The sequence below is a fragment of the Microcaecilia unicolor genome, chromosome 1 (assembly GCF_901765095.1).
Source record: "Microcaecilia unicolor chromosome 1, aMicUni1.1, whole genome shotgun sequence".
NCBI classification, from domain to species: domain Eukaryota; kingdom Metazoa; phylum Chordata; class Amphibia; order Gymnophiona; family Siphonopidae; genus Microcaecilia; species Microcaecilia unicolor.
In genome coordinates, this window is record NC_044031.1 from 39,788,410 (window position 1) to 39,800,423 (window position 12,014).

Sequence of the window (12,014 nt, forward strand, 5' to 3'; positions counted from 1 at the left end):
ATATCAAGTCCCATTTCCCCCCCTTATAAATTACAGGGACTTCTGAAGCAGGCCTCATCAGCCGAAACACGATTCATGTCAATTCCAGTATTTAATGTGCATTAAACTTCTGATGTGAACTCTTAGAGTTCGTTGGACATTTTTTACATTATCTTTTTTGTCTCCGCTGTATTTGATTGCCTGGTTTTGCCTGTGCGGAGGTTTGTTGTTCTGTGTGTGTCGATTAGGCATTTAGGGGCCCTTTCACTAAGCGATGGTAGGGCTAACGTATGGATAGTGTATACCAAACTGACACTACCACTGGGGTAGCGTGGGTGCCCGGTGGTAATTTCGAACTTGGCATGCGCTGTTTCCCGCAGAAGAAAATATTTTTCTACCATGGGGGCGTTCCTAGCGGTAATTGGCAGTGTGGCCACATTGGTGCATGCTGCATGATTACCGCACAGTTAGCTTGTGAGCCCTTACTGCTAGGTCAATAGGTGACGGTAAGGGCTCAGGCAGTAAATAGCCACTCGCTACTTTTAATTTTAGCATACGGCCATTTATTGCCTCATTTTTTTAAAAAGCCTTTTTTTTCTCAGCCGTGGTTTAAAAAAAATGGCCCTACGCAGTGGCGTTACTAGTGGGGGCGGTCCGCCCTGGGTGCACGCTGCTGGGGGGGGTGCCGCGCACGCCTGTCCGTCGTTCATTCCTTGCTCCCTCTGCCACGGAACAGGTTACTTCCTGTTCCGGGGCAGAGCGGGAGCATGGAAACGAACGACGGACAGGCTCATGCGCACCCCCCCCCCCCCCAGCGGCGTGCACCCAGGGGGGTTCTTTCGCGGGGGGTGTCCTTTCGCCGGGGGGGGGGGTTGTGCTTCATCCTGGGGGGGGGGCGCTGCACCTGGGGGGGCGGAGCCCCCCTAGGAACGCCACTGGCCCTACGCGTGCCAATTTCACGCTTCCAAATTACCACAGGCCACCTTTTACTGCAGCTCAGTAAAAGGGCGCTTTAGACACTATTCTATCCATGCAGATGTGATTTTTTGGTACAATTTACTGAATCTAGTCCCAAGCGTGTAGTTTGGGTGTCCTGTTAGATTCTCACCTGACCTTAACACCACAGGTTTCTTGTGCAGTAAAAAGCTCCTTTTTCAGACTTAGGATGTTGAGTAGATTAAAACTTTCCCTTATCTGCTTTTGACTTCTGTTCGGTTGTTAAAGCCTTGTATTGAATGGGCTTGACTATTGTAATTCTCTGTATTTAAGCTTGCCAGTTGCAAATGTGCGAGCACTGCAGGTGGTTCAGAATGCCACCGTTCTGTCTAATTGTAGGTTCTTCTTGCTTTCATCATGTATTTCCAATATTATATGCTTCGTAATGGCTTCCAGTTGAACAAAGAAAAATTGTTTTTAAAGTTTTGGTACTTATTGGCAAGGTTTTGAAAAAGGAATCTGCTTCCTGCTGATCCTCTGTTTTACATCTTTGTGTTCCAAATCAATCTCTCTGGTCTGAGAATGTGGTCCGACTGTGACAGGTTTCAAAGTGTTCATTGTGAGAAAATCAGCAAGCCTACTTTTTCACTTGCAGATCCTATGATGTGGAATTTGTTACCCATTTACATCTGAAAGGTCACTGATACAGTGCAGTTCAGGACATTGTTGAAATGTCACTTGTTTGTAAAGGTTTACCATCTATTGTAATCTTTTGACATCCATTAATGGTAGCTTGTGATGTGATATGCTTCAAATCGGGGTGGGGAATGGGGTTGCAGCACCATGTAATCAATGACTTTGTTATCTTGTATAACAGTTTTGTTATGTGATGTGTTTATATATGGGCATAGGATTGGGGTATATGTGTTTGAAGGTAGTTTAGAATTAATGATGGATGGTTGGATTGTGTGTTTTTATCTGTTTCAGTTTGATTTTGTGCTCCACCTAGATACAGGTGGATAATAAATAATTAAATTAAACACATCTTAATATCACAAGCAAAACAGTAACTATTACTCCTGCTAGAATTGGTACAACTGAAACCAGCACATCAATCATTGCTGTTCTCCTGATTGATCTTCGATTTGTCTCATAAACATTTCTAATGGAACTCAGCTCTAGATTTTCATCATAGTGATGCCCAGTGCCAAGCAGATAATGGGCAGCAGAATGCCTTAGTGGATAGAGGGGCAACACAGATTCTTCTGCAGCCCAGCCCCCAAGTCCTCTGGTTGCTGATACTGCACTGGACAAAATATTGGTCCTATCATAATTCAACCCACCCCGTTGCCTGTGTGACAGATTACGGTCTCTCCTAAACCTGTTTCGTAGACTTTCTAATGCTCTGCAGATGTTTTCCTTTAGCTTTTTCATCGGTTCTTTTTCCCTTTTGATGATATCCTCTTCAGCACGGGCGTACATCTCATTGGTGTAACATGTGCCTCCATTTTCCTCTACCATTCTGTCGACTATTGCAATTAGCTCTGAGACCTGTCCCTCACGTTCTTCTCCAGTAGCTTTGTTGTTAAAAGCACAATATCGATTACCACACGATTGGATCAGCTTATCGAGGTCCGGGTCTTTTGAGTCTGTTAAATAGTCATCTATTGACTGATCCTCATCTAAATCATCTTTTCTGGTGAACAAAACAAGGATGTACCTGGTTGCTTCTTCTCCAAATATTTTTTGCAGTTTGTCTACGGTTTCCATTTCTTCTGGAGTGTAACGATTTACCTGCAGTACCAACACTATGACATGCGGGCCTGGAGAGGACATAACAATGCATCGTGCAATCTCTTGGGCAGTCTCTTCATTTGAAGTTGTTTTATCAAAGAGTCCAGGAGTATCAACAACTGTAATTGTCCTTCCTTGCTGGGTGCTGCTTTGTTGGCTGCATGTATGAGTGATTGTACGAGCACTAGCCTTGCTTAGAAATTTCTTTTCCCCGAGGATTGTATTACCTGTTGCACTTTTCCCACTTCCGGTCTTACCCACGAGGACGATTCTCAGTTCATCTCTACCAGTGTATCGGCTGTCAGTTCTACTATCTCCTGGAAACCACAAAAAGATTAGAGTTAAATATGCCATAATTTAGAAACCACCATGATCTATAGTTTCAATCAGAAGGTTGAAGAACTGGCTGTTAGGGGGGCTGGGGGATGATGGTGTTGGGGTGGGCTTTTTCTCTGCTGCTGGGTTAATGTGGGTGGATTTTGGGAAGATGGTTACGGTAATTTTTACATTTTGTTTTTAATGTTGTAAACCACTTAAATGGCCTTTTTAGGCCAGTATGCGGTATATAAGTGTTTTAATTAAATGTATCTTAAATAATGGCTCTATTAATAATTTATACATATTCAGCTAACTAATTTTATATACTCTAAACAAGCCACATAATGTGCTTTTTACAAAAATGTTTTTATTAGTAGCTAACATATCTCATTCAAACCTATCACATCTCACATGTTGTTTCATATAAACATTAAATACCAAATCATCTAAACTCAATTGTATAGAACCAACCCAAGCTATATTGAGTCCCAAATAGTCCATTATAATTATCATACAACAGGGACACGACTCAGTTCTCCTTATTTTTGTCCCAGGTGGATAATCACCTATCCAATCAATAGAGGTTCATAAGATGGGAAGCACAACGCTCCAAGATGAAAATGTCGATGTGCACAAATTGAAGATACAGATATTCCACTGTTATTTCGATCTTAAACATTATCAGATGTAAAATCTTCACAGCTTCTAGCTTAATAATTTATGGAACCAGTACCTTTGCCTAGCCGCTGCTGTACTATCTACAACCTGTGTAATTGTGCTGTTTCACACTGACCTGTTGAAGAGAGGATAGTGCCTGAAAACTATTCACGGTTGTAGTCCAATGAAAAGGTATCACCTACAACTTAATTCTTGACCCTTCTTTCTAGATATGGAACCAATACCCTCAGCAACTTACAAAATTTTAAGCATTTCCCCAAAATTCAAAACACAAAAAAAGGAAATAGAGGTATAATAGACTTCTCTGAGACCAGGTAGAAATAATATAACCAATGGAACACTCATACCAGGGTACAAATTATATCGCAGTGATAGGGTGTACCGAATTGGTGGAAGGATAGCATTATACATTAAAGAGGACCTTGGATCAAATTCTGCAGGACATAAAACACATCTTGGAATCCCTATAGATAGAAATTCCATGTGTAAAGGGGAAAATGTTAGTGATAGGAGTGTACTATCGCCAACCTGGCCAGGATGAACAGACAGATGCAGAAACGTTATCTGAAATTAGGGAGGTTAACAAACTGTGGAACACAATAATAATGGATGATTTCAATTACCCCAATATTGACTAGGTAAATGTAACATCAGTGCATGCTAGGTAGATAATGTTCCTTGATGAAATCAAGGACTACTTTATGGAGGAGCTGGTTCAGGAACCAACAAGAGGAGGAACAATGCTAGACCTAGTCCTTAGTGGAGCGCATGATCTAGTGCAGAAAGTAATGGTGTGGGACAACTTGATAATAGTGATCATAACATGATCAGATTTGACATCAGCTCTGGAGTAAGTACACACAGGAAATCCTGAGGCAGTACAAGGAGGAAGGGGGTGACTCAGGCAGTGGATTTGGGAAAATCCACTGCTTACTTTTAGGATAAGTAGCATAAAATATATTGTACTTTTCTGGGATCTTGCCAGGTACTTGTGACCTAGATTGGCCACTGTTGGAAACAGGATGCTGAGCTTGATGGACCTCTCAGAAAAAGTCCAAATTGGTATTTTCAAAATGAATTTTTAGATGTTTTTCTATGAAGTCCATCAGAAGTGCATTCAAATCACAAGGGAGCGTGTTAAGGGTGGGATCTGGGCATTCCGGAGGAAATTTTCCGGAGGTGCGAAGGCAGTAGAACGAGAGGACATGAAATGAGATTGAAGGGGGGCAGACTCAAGAAAAATGTCAGGAAGTATTTTTTCACGGAGAGAGTAGTGGATGCTTGGAATGCCCTCCCGCGGGAGGTGATGGAAATGAAAACGGTAACAGAATTCAAACACGCGTGGGATAAACATAAAGGAATCCTATTCAGAAGGAATGGATCCTAAGGAGCTTAGCCGAGATTGGGTGGCAGAGCCAGCCGGTGGTGGGAGGCGAGGATAGTGCTGGGCAGACTTATACGGTCTGTGCCAGAGCCAGTGGTGGGAGGAGGGGCTTGTGGTTGGGAGGCGGGGATAGTGCTGGACAGACTTATACGGTCTGTGCCCTGAAGAGGACAGGTACAAATCAAAGTAGGGTATACACAAAAAGTAGCACATATGAGTTTGTCTTGTTGGGCAGACTGGATGGACCATGCAGGTCTTTTTCTGCCGTCATTTACTATGTTACTATGTTCCTAATACTTGGACATTTTTCAGCCAAAATGGAACAAAACAAAACCGTCCAGTACTAAAACTAAGACATTTTGAGCTAGATCTGTTTCTATAATGAATAAGGCACAAAAAGGTAACCGTGCCCAAAATGACCAGATGACCACTGGGGGGGGGAATCAGGGATGACCTCCCCTTAATCCCTAAGTGGTCACTAACTCTCTTCCGCCCCCAAAAATGTGATTAAAAACATTACTTGCCAGCCTCTATGCCAACCTCAGATGTTATACTCAGTTCCATTAGAACAGCATGCAGGTCAATGCAGCATACGTAGGGTGCAAGGAAAACACACTAAAATCGTTGCAAGCAGTCCAAAACATGGCAGCAAGACTGATTTTCAAGAAATAGAAATACGAAAGAGCAATCCCACTGCTTGAAACACTACATTGGCTACCAGTCAAGGCAAGAATGTTTTTCAAAGTGACCACCCTAATCTTCAAGATACTATTTGGAATAGCACCTGAATATATGCTTAACACGATTGAACTATTCTCAAGAAATGCCAGCCCAGAAAACAGAAACCACCTACTCCAACAAAACTGCAAAAACACCATCTACAAAACTATGTACACAGTAGGATTTAGCTACCTTGGTTCCAAATGGTGGACCTCGATACCAAAAACCATAAGAAGCATCACAAATCTCCTCCAATTCAGAAAAGAAATGAAAACCTACCTCATCAAAAAATTCTACAGCTAATCACAAAGATATTGAAGGGGGACAGACTCAAGAAAAATGTCAGGAAGTATTTTTTCACGGAGAGAGCAGTGGATGCTTGGAATGCCCTCCCGCGGGAGGTGGTGGAAATTAAAACGGTAACAGAATTCAAACACGCGTGGGATAAACATAAAGGAATCCTATTCAGAAGGAATGGATCCTAAGGAGCTTAGCCGAGATTGGGTGGCAGAGCCAGCTGGTGGTGGGAGGCGAGGATAGTGCTGGGCAGACTTATACGGTTTGTGCCAGAGCCAGTGGTGGGAGGCGGGGCTGGTGGTTGGGAGGCAGGGATAGTGCTGGACAGACTTATACGGTCTGTGCCCTGAAGAGGACAGGTACAAATCAAAGTAGGGTATACACAAAAAGTAGCACATATGAGTTTGTCTTGTTGGGCAGACTGGATGGACCATGCAGGTCTTTTTCTGCCGTCATTTACTATGTTACTATATAGTCGCCTTCCTTTCAAATCTACCTCTTCTAAAACTATATGAATTATTATTATTATTTGTTACGTTTGTATCCCACATTTTCCCACCTATTTGCAGGCTCAGTGTGGCTTACATAGTACCGTAGAGGCGAGCGCCAATACCGGTTTTATTTACAAAGTGAGGTTGTGGCAAAGTAAAGTTCATGTGTGACAGACACATTGGGGAATCGTAAGAAGGAAGAGTTAAGTATGAGCTTTGGTTTTGTTGTGTTGCTGGGTTAAGGCATTTAAGTTGGATCGTTAGGGTATGCCTTTTTGAACAAGTTAGTTTTTAGTAGTTTCCGGAAGTTCAGGTGGTCGTATGTTGTTTTCACAGCTTTTGGTATTGCGTTCCATAGTTGTGTGCTTATATAGGAGAAGCTGGATGCATAGCACCAAAACTCTAAAATTGAACACAAAAGCTACCACTACCTTTCCACTTAATCTAGCTCTTCAAAAACTCTATGAATAACCATTCGAACTATAGATGCCCTCTCCACATTGCACACTATTGTAATTCCACCAAAATGTAAATTGTAAGCCAGGATAATAGTGGGATAGAAAAATAAATAATTAAGCAAGCAAGCTGAAAGTTTAAAATCATGGTTAGCAATAGAAATACCACAAATGTCTTTATGCTGTCGAATAGCGGCCAAGAGGGGCTCAAGGCTAAATTAAATAGTAGAGGTGAGATGGGACAACCTTGACAGATTCCTCTATGTAAGTGAGATAATTGTGAAAGCACCCCATTGGCCACTATTCTGGCAGATTCCACATCGTCCGGCGACAGTGGCATCTGAGCAGCCTTATCTGGGGTGCTGAGTTCGCTTTTGAGTCTTTTAGGAACTGACTGCATCGGTGAGGTGTGCTCAGGCTTTGAAGATCTGTGCACCGTAGTTTTAGCAGTGAAAGGAGATGGTTAATAGGAACCGTAGTGCCGAAAAAAAACGGGCTGTGAATATAAAAAACTGTAAGTGCCGATGGGAGCAAATGCTGCTACTACTACTACTACTACTACTTAGCATTTCTATAGCGCTGCCAGGGTTACGCAGCGCTGTACAAGTTTAAACATGGGGAGGACAGTCCCTGCTCAAGAGAGCTTACAATCTAAAGGTTACAAACTATGTAGTCAGTGTAGGTATCATGAATGGGGAAGGTGGTTAGGCGCCAAAAGCAAGGGAGAAGAGATGGGCTTTGAGTAAGGACTTGAAAATGGGCAGGGAGGGCGCATGGCGTATGGGCTCGGGAAGGCTGTTCCAGGCATATGGTGATGCGAGGCAGAAGGGGCGGAGTCTGGGGTTAGCGGTGGTGAAGAAGGGTACAGATAGGAGTGATTTGTCCTGAAAGCGGAGGTTACGGGTGGGAACATACGGGGAGAGGAGGGTAGAGAGGTAATGGGGGGCTGCAGATTGAGTGCACTTGAAGGTCAATAGGAGAAGCTTGAATTGTATACGGTAGCGGATCGGGAGCCAGTGAAGCGACTTGAGGAGAGGGGTGATATGAGAGTATCGGTTCACGCGGTAGATAAGACGTGCGGCGGAATTTTGGATAGATTAAAGGCCCTAAACAGCCATCATGGAGCAGGTCACGTGATTCCCCCCCTGTCCAGATCTTTTTAACTAGTTCCTATTCCTCCCCTTCTCTACCCCTATCCCCTCCTTCTTCTCCTAAGGTCCTTTCTCTTTGCTATGATTATTATTATAGTTCTTTTCCACAATCTCTCATATTTAACCATTGTGAACTGCTATAATTGCACAAACCCTTTAGTGGTATGTAAAGAATAAAAGAAACTTGGAAAATAGAAGTAAGCGTTTAAGTTTTAAAAGCAGCCTCAAAAAGGTGGGCTTTTAGTCTAAATTTGAATAGGGCCAGAAAGGAAATACACATGAACATAGGGGCCGATGTTCAAAGCGATTTAAGTAAGCAGGAGCTTCTCCTACCTGCTTAAATCACCTGTCGCCGTCCAACCACTGATATTCAGCAGCACTAAAGCAGGGAGTGCAACTGAATATCGCCTCTGACCGGCGGCGCTGGGGAAGAGCCAGGCTTATGCAATATTCAGCTGAGACTCGCATAAGTTAAGCAAATGAATTGAGCTGTCCTACATTCACCCACTTATCTGTATGTGGGCCCAAGTTGAATATCGGGCTGGAACCCATATTAAAAAAACAGTTTTTTTTGCCCCTCCCGCAGCCCCAGATAGCAGCTTTTTTTTAAAATGTAGGTCCAGGACCGAGATTCAGATGGAGCCTACATAACTTTCTTATGCAGGCTCAGCTGAATATCGGCCAGGCCAGCATAAACTCCAGCAGCCTGCCTGCCCAAAATTATCCTCCTATTTTCAGTGCTGGTTCCCAGACATGGCCTGGCACTGAATATCAGGGGATAATTTAGCTGGCAATGATCAGCGTTTACTACTACTACTACTACTACTACTACTATTTAGCATTTCTATAGCGCTACAAGGCATACACAGCGCTGCACAAACATAGAAGAAAGACAGTCCCTGCTCAAGGAGCTTACAATCTAATAGACAAAAAATAAATAAAGTAAGAAAATCAAATCAATTAATGTGGACTGGAAGGAAGAGAGGAGGGTAGGTGGAGGTGAGTGGTTACAAGTGGTTACGAGTCAAAAGCAATGTTAAAGAGGTGGGCTTTCAGTCTAGATTTAAAGGTGGCCAAGGATGGGGCAAGACGTAGGGGCTCAGGAAGTTTATTCCAGGCGTAGGGTGCAGCGAGACAGAAGGCGCGAAGTCTGGAGTTGGCAGTAGTGGAGAAGGGAACAGATAAGAAGGATTTATCCATGGAGCGGAGTGCACGGGAAGGGGTGTAGGGAAGGACGAGTGTGGAGAGATACTGGGGAGCAGCAGAGTGAATACATTTATAGGTTAGTAGAAGAAGTTTGAACAGGATGCGAAAACGGATAGGGAGCCAGTGAAGGGTCTTGAGGAGAGGGGTAGTATGAGTAAAGCGACCCTGGCGGAAGATGAGACGGGCAGCAGAGTTTTGAACCGACTGGAGAGGGGAGAGGTGACTAAGTGGGAGGCCAGCAAGAAGCAGATTGCAGTAGTCTAAATGAGAGGTGACAAGGGTGTGGATGAGGGTTTTGGTAGAGTGCTCGGAAAGAAAGGGGCGGATTTTACGGATGTTGTAAAGAAAGAAACGACAGGTCTTGGCGATCTGCTGGATATGAGCAGAGAAGGAGAGAGAAGAGTCAAAGATGACCCCAAGGTTTCGAGCTGAGGAGACAGGGAGAATGAGAGAGCCATCAACAGAAATAGAAAACGGGGGGAGCGGGGAGGTGGGTTTGGGGGGGAAAATGAGAAGCTCGGTTTTGGTCATATTTAATTTCAGGTGGCGTTGAGACATCCAGACAGCGATGTCAGACAAGCACGCTGAAACTTTGGTTTGGATGCAAGGTGAGATATCAGGGGTAGAAAGGTAGATTTGGGAGTCATCAGCATAGAGATGGTAGGAAAAGCCATGGGATGAGATTAATGAGCCAAGGGAAGAAGTGTAGATAGAAAAAACATTCTGTACTCACTATCCTTCTCTCACTCATCTCCTTGAGAAACCCCTCCCATAGCCCCTCCCACACGATTCCACCATTCTTAGCATCTCCCATCCCTCTCCCTTCCTCCAGCCATGTAGCTCTGCATCTCTTCTCTCTCCCCTGCTTACCCTTCTAGCCTGAAATCTCTGTGTCTTCCCCTCCACCCCCAGCATCTTTATGGCCCATCTCTTACCTCCTGCTTCTCCCCAGTATGGTCCAGCATCTCTCTTTCCTGCTATCTTTCCCCTCCTCCCATGGTCTAGCATCTCTTTCTTGTTTCTCCCTGCCCCTCTGGTCCTACATATCTCCCTCTTTCTTCCCTGCATCTCTCCCTCCCTCCCTCCCTCCACCTCTAAGTCCAACATCTGTCCCATTTTTTTCCCTCCTGCCCTCCCATCCAGCATCTCTCTTCCTTTCTTCCCTTCCTCCCATTGTACAGCATCACTCTATCTCTTCCACCTCCGGACTCTTCATCTCTCTGCCCGCTCCCCCCCCCCCCCCCACCTGCAGTTGTATGAGAGACTTTACCAAAGGTTTTCTGAAAATCCAAATGCACTATATCAACTGACTCACCTTTATCTACATGTTTATTCATGCCTTCAAAAGAGTTAAGCAGATTGAGACAAGATGTCCCTTGGCAAATTCTATGCTGACTTTTGCCTTATTAAGGGGGTCTTTAACTAAGGTGTGCTAATGTTTGTAGCTAGCGCTACAAATCAGCTAATGCTAAACGCTGAGAGGCCTATAGGAATATAATGGATGTCTCAGTGTTTATCACCAGCTGACCTGTAGCGCAAGCTAAAAATGCTAGCACACCTTAGTAAAAGACCCCCCTTAACCAGTAATTTTGTTCTTTATCATGTTTTCTACCATTTTGCCCAGCACTGGTATCAGGGCTCATCAGAAGTCTATTCCAGGTGTATGGCACAGCAAAATGGAAGGAATGGAGTGTAAAGCAAGGAGCTTTGAGGCATAAGAATCGGACGGTTCCTTGGCATGAACTTTAGTCTCCAAGAATGAAAGAAGGGAAGATGGTTCAAGAAAGAAGAAAAGTTCATATTATGATTGTGATATATTTTGCTTACATTTATTTTTCTGATTGTATTGTTTTTATGTATTCTATTTTTCATTGTAAATTGTTTATTTTTATTGTAAACTTTAACACATTTTATTGTATTGATTGGTATATCAAATTAATAAATCAAAAGCCATGAGTCAATGAGAAAGGAATAGACATATCAGGGAGGCTACAGTATCTGGACGGTAGCGGAGTGAATAGGCGGATGGAGGAAGACGATAAGTGAAGCTGAGGTGAAAAGGTTGAAACCTACAGTACGAATAGCAGCCTGAAACCATGACCAACCTGGCAAGCTATATGTGAGAAAGGGTAACTTCCATGACATAAGAGCGTAAGTGTTGCCATACTATGGCAGACCGAAGGTCCATCAGGTCACAAGTACCTGGCAAGATCCCAGAATAATAAAACAGATTTTATGCTGCTTATCCTGGAAACAGGCTGAGGATTTTCCCAAGTCCATCTTAATAATAGCTTATGAACTTTTATTTTTGGAAGCTAACCAATTTTGTTTTACCCTGCTAAGCTAACTGCTTTTATCACATTCTCTGGCAACAAATTCCAGTGTTTAATTACATGCTGAGTGAAGAAATACTTTCTCCGGTTTGTTTTAAATTTACTATTTAGTAGCTCTGTTGTGTGCCTCGTAGTCCTAGTATTATTGAAAAAAGTAAACAAGCAATTCACATCTACCCGTTCCACTCCACTCCATATTTTATAGACCTCTATCATATCTCCTCTCAGCTGTCTCTTCTTGAAGCTGAAGAGCCCTAGCTGCTGTAGCCTTT

The 12,014-nt window shown here is 43.4% G+C and overlaps 1 protein-coding gene across 3 annotated transcripts in view; it reads right to left on the reverse strand.

The window, feature by feature from the left end:
• Positions 1-906: 906 nt before the first annotated feature.
• The window catches only part of LOC115465357, a 69,332-nt gene continuing 58,224 nt past the window's right edge, over positions 907-12,014 (reverse strand). For all 3 annotated transcript variants that reach the window (XM_030195793.1, XM_030195786.1, XM_030195802.1), the window contains one exon: positions 907-3,026. In XM_030195793.1, coding sequence (XP_030051653.1) covers positions 1,951-3,026 — 1,076 coding nt within the window. In that variant the 3' untranslated portion in view covers positions 907-1,950. The remainder of the gene's footprint in view (positions 3,027-12,014) is intronic.